Source organism: Antrostomus carolinensis, unplaced genomic scaffold, assembly GCF_000700745.2.
Source record: "Antrostomus carolinensis isolate BGI_N321 unplaced genomic scaffold, ASM70074v2 scaffold10545, whole genome shotgun sequence".
NCBI lineage: Eukaryota > Metazoa > Chordata > Aves > Caprimulgiformes > Caprimulgidae > Antrostomus > Antrostomus carolinensis.
The window spans coordinates 18,430-27,086 of record NW_010315781.1 but is presented as its reverse complement, the minus strand read 5'-3'; the positions used below and the strand labels follow the sequence as shown (position 1 = coordinate 27,086).

At 37.0% G+C, this 8,657-nt stretch overlaps 1 protein-coding gene across 1 annotated transcript; it reads right to left on the bottom strand.

The window, feature by feature from the left end:
- Positions 1–2,892: 2,892 nt before the first annotated feature.
- On the bottom strand, positions 2,893–6,817 carry LOC104525020 (microtubule-associated serine/threonine-protein kinase 2; the record flags this gene model as incomplete). The annotated part of the gene is made up of 2 exons (XM_029084974.1): positions 2,893–3,035; positions 6,670–6,817. Coding segments are annotated over 2 exons (291 nt in total), but the record flags the coding sequence as incomplete, so codon positions are not given.
- Between the last annotated feature and the right edge of the window lie 1,840 nt (positions 6,818–8,657).

Below are 8,657 nucleotides of genomic sequence, written 5' to 3'. Positions count from 1 at the left end.
TTCCACATTATTATTCTTCTGTTCCTTCACACACACACTTTACACACACTCCCTACACCCCCTGTTTTTACTATATTTGGGTCTTGAGAGTAGAAAATACCACTGAGATGCCCACAATGGTGCTTTATGTTTTTTTTTCTCTGATTACTTCCTTGGCTATCTCAGGGATTTGTAAGTCTTAAATAAGACACTCCCCACCAGAATTCAATCTACTAGGATCAGAGCCATCCGTCTTAAGAGTAGATGATCAACTGAAGGTCATCCTCTGAAATCCTCACATATATTCAGAAGGCACACAGATCAGATCAACATCTATCATTCCACAATGAAAGCTCTCAGCATTCAGTCTGCCCTGGCTTCTTTCTCAAGTCAAGGATCTAGAAGCAGCTGCTATGCAGACACATTAATCCAGACTATCACACGTGTACCAGCTGAAAGACTGTCAAACAATAAATTGTGCTTATATAGTTTAGCATGTTAGAATTTGATGTATTTCCAGCTCTTGAGTTGTTGCTGATAAGCAGCCTATCTATCAGCCTTGTTTCAGAAACTGCAAACTAATTTTTATAGATTTGCTATTGTTAATTTATCTTTTTGCTTTACAAATACTTTCAAAGTTGAAAAGAATGCAATTTAAGCACAGCAAACAATCTGTAGGATTAGTAATGGTTAGAAAGTAAACAAATACATTACTGAATGCCAGCAAGGTAATTTAGCAAAGCAAAATCCACTGATTCCCACAGTGCCGAGAAGAGGGAGAAGAAATAACGCATATAGCTCTGAGTATTCTGGCTTTCCCATGCCACACTCCCACTTCTCTCTAGCTATCTGTCTATTGTATTATAACAAATAATAAAAGAATTAAATGCTCTAGCAATCAAGGCTGGCATATTAAAATGACACTCTGCATTACTGAACATACTCATCTCTTAATAGAGCAATTCTTCAAAGGAGATTAATTATACAGGCAAGAGACCTTTTGCTATTCTAATTTGTGAAACGTATTTCAATACCACAAGCACATTAAAACAGCTGCAAACATGGAACTAGGTCCAAGATCCCCAGACTCACTGCATTTAATTAGGTGTTCATCTTGTGACCAGCTCTTTAGTCATTGCTTTAGAAGCCCACTTCATACAAAAATTCTTACTCTCTAGGCTTAATTAACTGCAACTGTAATTAACATACAGCCCACCCTAAAGTACACAGAGATAGGAAAGCAACTATATACTTCAGTACCTTACACCATCACAGAGGGACAAATACGGGATTTACAGCTGAATTTCTCTGCTTTAATTAGAAAGGAGGGCATTTTAAATTATTTTAAAATAAGTTATTGGCATTGCATTTCATATCAGAATATCTGATAGACAGCACAAACACTGCCATGACAAACTGAAAATATATCATATTAGTAATATTCAGAATTGTAACACACAAACACATCTGCAGCTCACTGAATCCACACAGCTGTTAAGCAACAAACAAGAGTTCCAAATTAAATTTCCAAGAACCAATGCTTTGTTTTAAAAATGGTTATGTTCATTAACTTAAGCTATGAAGCTTCAAGGCATTTGCCTGCCCTAGAGAACAGGTCTGTACTTTAACCTATTACTTTTTTTAATTCCCATCAGATAAATCCTCAGATGCCAAGTTCATGTGAGAATTTTCCCTTTCTGTTGATATAGTCAAATTATAGCCAGTGCTAAGGACAGAAATTTAAGGCAAACACTGAACAGGCACCAAACTAAGACACAATACAAGTAAATCAAATAGAAGAATTTCAATATAGTACCATGTCTGAAAATGGTAAGACTACAAGTACTTCATTGTGAAATCAAAATTAGTGGTAACACAAACGCATGGCTTTTTGCACTTTAAATATTCAAGTTTATTTTCATAGCCTGGTGGTGCCAAACTGTCTAGGAACCCCAAAAAAATTTCTAAGGGCTATATCCAAGGTACACCCTTTTACTTAAAGGGTCATTGCTTCTAAATAGTCTTACCACATAATACAGATTTACTCAGTTACTTGCAGCTCTGTAAAGTACTGCTATTGACACACCAAAATTTCCTCACTGGAATAAAACTTGTTATACGGGCAACTCTATGGAAGTTTGGTAAAAAAGGCTTCTGGCTTTGCTTTTAGCCTACTATTTAGCAACAATTTCTGTTTCATATATGACTGCTCACAAACAACTGCCACCTTCTCATTCTTTTATTTTTCTTCTCCTTGCACTTCAGTGATTTTAGATATTTAGAGGTAATGAGAAACATCTACAAATAAAACCTGTGTTCCTTTGGGTTTGAAATTCAGTCTTGACTGTAGCCATTTGAGTTTCCCCTGCATACCAAATATGCTCTTCTGAGAAAATGCTCATTTAGCAGATGTAACATTCCTCAAAAATACGTTCACTTTACCAAAACCTTTTGACAGAAACCACACAGAAGAGCGGATGTCAGTTCCAGCTCTTCAATTCCTTGGACAGTTATCCCTTTCAGCTTCATGCCCTCAGCTATTCTCTAGGGAAACAGGCAGAGGTAGCTACTCAGAAAGTTGTTTCCCACTTAAACTTGTTTTAATTAGTTACATTCCCATGCTCACATCTCCCTAGACTTTCAGTGATCTTTTCTTTCAGGCACCAAGCACCTTGAGGAGAACTGAGGAGGAGCTTCCCCAAAAAGAAATTGTTCTTTTTCCTACTTTTTGTCAAAAGGAGGATGAACATATTCTCCTCCTAATTCACCCTCTACCCTAAAAAAGGCCACAGGAACAAAATGCTGCATTCACTGAGCAGGAGCAGGGGAAGTAAGGTAAAACCTAAAGCACAGGATCACACCACTTTTTATTTATAGCACAAAATCACCATGAGTATTCCCAGACTCACTCACCAAACCAGCAGTAAGTGAAGGAGCAGATTGTCCTAGGGACTGGTTTCTCATGCGGACCAGATTTGAGGTATCTCCAGGTGGCTGCCATACCGTCTGTCCCACTCCACTGTGGACACTATTCGATAACGGAAGTAGCTGTTTTCCTTTAAAAACAAAACCAAAATACTATCAGCTTATTTTTAAACAAGTTTGCAAGTTCAAAATGCAATGCTGAAAACAAATATTGCCTGTGGGGGAAAAAAGAGTGTTTAATAAAAAGGGCAATTTAAAAGCTTTGGTAGGTTAGAACTTGTAAAAGCACACAATCTGTGAATTCATTTTGTTTGATAACTGAGTATTTCCAAAAAATCTAGTTTACAATATGAGGTAATGGGTAAATCCAAAACCTTGTAGAAGCAAACTTCTATCACTTTATACTTTTCTATATGACACACAGATTAAAAATGAAACACTATTTGCTGCCAATTAAACAATTTATTGCCGTACAGAGAGGAAATGTTAATGCTGCAAAATCTCTTCATTATAATTTTTAAGGTTCTTAAAAGAATACATTCATAAGTGTAAAATATTAACTCTTCTAAATTTCTTTGCCATCTAGACATCCCCTCTTCCCCCTACTACTGGAACATTCAGCAGTAGATTTCATGTAGCTGTGATCAGAATACAATGTATGTTTAAATATTGTTTTGCTTTGAACCATGGATGGATATTTTCTGTCTAAAAAATTTCACTGTTCACCAATATCATGTTTTCTTAAAAGCAAATCATTCTGTAGCTTTCCCAAGTCTCCCTTGTATCTGACTGATTAGTGTAGACACTAATCTCCTATGCTACACACACAATGAGAAGAGTAGTTCCTATCTCAAAAAGTCCACACCATTTTACATTACTGCAGGAAGTACAGGGATCATTTAAAAGGATCTATTCAATATACTTTTTTTCTAGTCAATTTAATCCTCCTTTTTTAAAAAGGTCAAGCAGTAAATTTCCACAATGAGAAAGAACCAAAAACAAAGTAGGTCATATTTTGACTCCATCAAGCTTGACAGTTTCCTTTCATGTACAATGTCATTCACAAAAAAAAAATAAATAGAACAAAGCTAACTCTTGCGGTTAAAAACACATCAGTGAAAAAGTCTCTAAATCTGGGTTCCATTATTAGCTTCCAGATTACTTCCTCTGTAACTCTGGTCAGTCAACCTCTACTTCAGTTTCACCATCTGCAAAATGGGAGTGAGTAATACCTCTTCTCCTTCAAATTAGGACTGTGATACCAAATTACACACATTCCCTCCCTTCCAAGCATGGTCAAGGTAGTTGCATTCAACCGATTATTACACGCTGAGATACTACAACAAGAATCACAGGGGATCCAAGCATGGTCAAGGTAGTTGCATTCAACCAAGATACTACAACAAGAATCACCGGGGGCTGTGACATTTGTTGCAAAAAGTAGCAGGAAGAAGTCCACATCCTTAACCACATATACTGCAGAAAAACATTTCTTTCTCAGAGGCAGCAAGCTATTTTGCAAATTCAACTTCAGCTTAGAATTAGATGTGAAATATTACACTCATTACATAAAAGCAGCTACAATATTTGGAAAGACTGTCACATAATGTGATTAGCCATGATCCCGGGGGGGCAGGGAGTGGGAGTGGTGTTTGGTTTGGTTTTGTTTTTTAAACTTGTTTATGTTAATTTTCTGTGAAAGTTATGAGCAACAGGCCAAGTACACATTAACACAATGACTCAAAGCATATGAGAGATGAGAAGGCTCAACTCTGGCTAGCAAACAGACACAGCACATGTACCTTCTTCCTAGTCCCGCTCAAGCTGCTTACAGCTGTGGACATGATTTTCATAGTTTGTTCATTTCCAAGATTATGTATAAATGCAATGACTCCTCTTGCCTGCTGAGATCTAAAACTACAGATATGTACACTCCTGTATTTATATCAGTAAATACTAATAAAGATATCCTATAATAGCAATTCAAATCATATAATTATCTAACAGTTCAAAATGCCAGTGCTTGAGAGCAAGAATAACATTATTGATAACTATATCTTATAGAGATTTAAATATCTCCTTTAAATTCCACAAAATCTGAATCCTGGAAGACAGAATTCCACTAAGAATCAAATCTAAGATCTAATCCAATCAATGAGTTTGCAATGATGGAGCATGAAGCTAAAAAACTTTCCCTGCCATGCCTCAAGTCCTACATACGTCCCCAACACCCACATTTAAAATACAGATCTAAACATCTACATATCTACATTTCCTTTATCCAATTTGGCCACGCTGATCTTGTTGGGGCTCTTTTCCCCTTCCTGAAACAGGCTGTAGTAGATTTAAAAGTCACTAAGATGAAGTAACAAGTTCTGGAGAACTTTATCATTTCAGAACAGAAAATGTACAAGATTGTTATCTCCAAACAGAAAATTTTTAAAAAGGAGACAGAACTCCAGTTTTCCTGCTTCCTCTTATTTACTGTTCTTTGCTTACTTGGGAAAGAAACCCAAAAAACCCTACAGCATTGTTTTCAGCCATTGTAATCAACCAACAGCTGTGTAGTTAATAAACTTCTGTTCTCCTCTAGTGATTAACCTACCTTAAAGAACAGACTTATTTAAGTGAAAATATTATGTTTCCATTTTTCAGAAACAAGCCACTAATTACAAATAGAACGTGCATACTTTGCTGCTCATTTAACTCCACTACACTTAGCACCTCAAACATTAAAATATTTATCTTCCCCTGATAAAGGACAAAGGGACCAGGGCTGGATGTATTTTTACAATCAAGTAAGTCAAACCCATGCTGCTGCCAGAATGGGTGGTTTCACCCTTTTCCTCTTCCCTCCCCACCTCTGAGTTTCCAACCTTTATAGTTCTTGCACCGACACGCAAATAGACAGAGTCAGCCTAATTAGGGAGGAAATGGGCTGCAAGTTAACCCTACAGAACAGCAGTGGTGTTCATGCAGATCACCTATTTCATTCTAGACTGATCATGCAGCTCTATGTGTTCCAATGTCAGCATCACAGATTTTTGATACCAGCTTTAAACAACTGCGATACCATCCCCTTAGCCCACATATGTAGTCTTTGAGAAAGAAAATTACTGAGTTTGGTCCTCCATATTTTGGCTAATTACTAGCCTATGCTGACTCCATGGTTCTACAGTCAACAAACAAAATTCTCTGACAGGGCCAAAAACTGTGTTCACAAGAGAAAAAACAAACTTTATACAAACTGAACAAGTATCGAGCTAGTAAGCAGGATTTTTATTTTGAATCACAAATGCCTACAGTGCTTTTGAAGCTAAAAAGAAACTAAATAAACTGAATTCAATATAAAAGTCAACTTCCAGTAAGAAACAATATGACAAAGTAGGGAAGCTTACGGTTATCACTGACCTTACAAGTAAAAGAGGTAACAATGCATCACTGTGTTGCCTGAAGTTCTACTGCTGCCTCCTTTTAACTTTGCACATCAAGTCTTAGCTTCTAACTTTTCACTCTGGACAATAAACAGAATGCTACTCCCACTACAAATCCAGTCCCCTCTTTCACTCGTTTCTACTAATATCTCTTTTTGCATCTTTCTCTTACATAAAATGTTGTATGCCCTCCCAACAAGAGCTGACCTCTTGTTAAAGAAACAACTCATCAGTTGTTTCTGAAACAACTCATCCCAACTGTTATGCCAACAAGTGATACTGCATCTTTAATACTAATGAACTGTCATAGGGTCTTTGCAAAATGGCCTACCTGACAAGGAACTTGCCAAACTACCTCTTCGTAGCTTGCAGTCATCTTGACTCAGCTGACGATGGAGCTTGGTTTTCCCAGCAGATGAAAAGATGTCAGGATTGCTGAGCTTCCTGCAACGTAACGGAGCAGACTCTGCTATCATCTCCTGTAGAAAGAAAAACAAGCAGAAGTTTGTTAATGACACCTAAGTATCTGGTTTTGGAAACATACAATCTCCAAAGCATAAACAGGACTGCTTTTTTATTAAAAAAAAAAAAAAAAAAAAAAAGCTCAAAATTGTAAATCTCTCTCTTTTGTGCCACGTATCTGCACAGAAAGCACATCTCAATATCCCAGTCAAATATGGTCCTTGAACATTATTGCTATAAGAAATATCATTAATAATAGTCAGAAAAATTCAATTACACTACAGTAGTTATTTGCTCTTACAGTATGTAGGAAAAACTGGCTACTGAAATATCAGGCTCAGCTTTGATTCAAGCTATTTCCTGCTAAAGCAAAGAGTATTTCCCCCAAATTTTTTGAATATTTATTCCATCCAGTCTATGAGTAATACACCTATGAAGAAACTGTTGCAAAGTTTAATTGCAACCCAAAGCCCCTATTATAAGCTACAGCTTTACTACAAGACCATATGTACCACTAAAGAATATTTAGAATACAAATCATCCTTTGTGTAATGTCTTTGTTATTACTATAAACAGAATTAGACATCTATTTGTCAGAAACACTCCCACACATGTAAATTCCTTTCACAGCATACAGCAAACTTTCAATTAAAATAGCAGTGGGTAGAACAGTGACGAGCACAACTGCTTTCCTCATGTATTTAATTGTCCTGGAGGTGGCAAACTCTGACGGGCATAGCTATCATACATGGATTTGAAGATAATGCAACACTTTCCATTACAGCCTATACACACGCACTTGGTCCAGTTCTCCCTTCTCTGCAGTAGAGCAGCACGTTCTGCATGTCCTAATGAATTGCTCCATTTTATTTCAAATGCCTCTCATTAGCTATACATCACTTCAAGCCATGCTTATCCTCATAAAATCTCATCTGAGGCAGAAAATAAACTGAAAGGAAGACTTTCCCTGCATGATACATCACCACACGGTTTAACGTAGTTTGAAATCACGTCTTTTCAATCATGTTTAAATCAAAAATTAATCTACCAGTACTGGGTTTTAATTAAAATCTGCAGATTGCAGTCAAAATCTATTCCTGATGTCATTAATTCAAATCTATTCAGTCTACAGTGTTATGCCTCAAACTGTCAAATCCAGACCAGGACTATACACTCCAAAAACGTCAAGATTTTTTTTTCTTTTTTCTTTTCAGGGAGGAAGGATATGAATAAAGTGGTTTTAAATGGAAAAAAAACTGAATTTGGATTTGAAACAGAATTCTCACTTAGCTCTGAGTCACTCATTCTGGACCTTTCTCAGACCCCATCTCCTTTTAATCATGAAATTTTTTGGCACCTCATAATAGTAAACAACTTATTTGTCTGAGAGACAGGAATGCTTTGCTCTGCATCTGCTTTGGTGGCACACCTTTCACAAGTCGACAAGTACTGCTCTGAAACAACTTCTGTCTAAACCAGATCAAGAGACCTGGGTAACTTAAAGTAGGTCAGTTCACCTACCCAGCTCATGACACAGCTGCAAACAGTTGTGTTGGTGCAAGAGTGGGGAAGAGGCACAAAAACAAGTGACCCGGGGTTGAGAAAATTGCTTGAGCTGAAAATTGCTTTAATCTTGAGGTTCCTCATGCACATCTTGGAGCAAAGAACCTCACATTTTCATTTGCCTCTGACCTGTTCCAAAAAAGGTGCTTAACACCTTCATTTCCAGCAACCTATACTTCTGTTTTTCTGTCATTTGGGGAGCTGAAAAGACACCTACCACACTTTCTGTTTGTACTTTGGAGTAAGCTAAGTAACTTTAAATTGCAACATTAGCAGTCCCCCAGCCCGACTCTG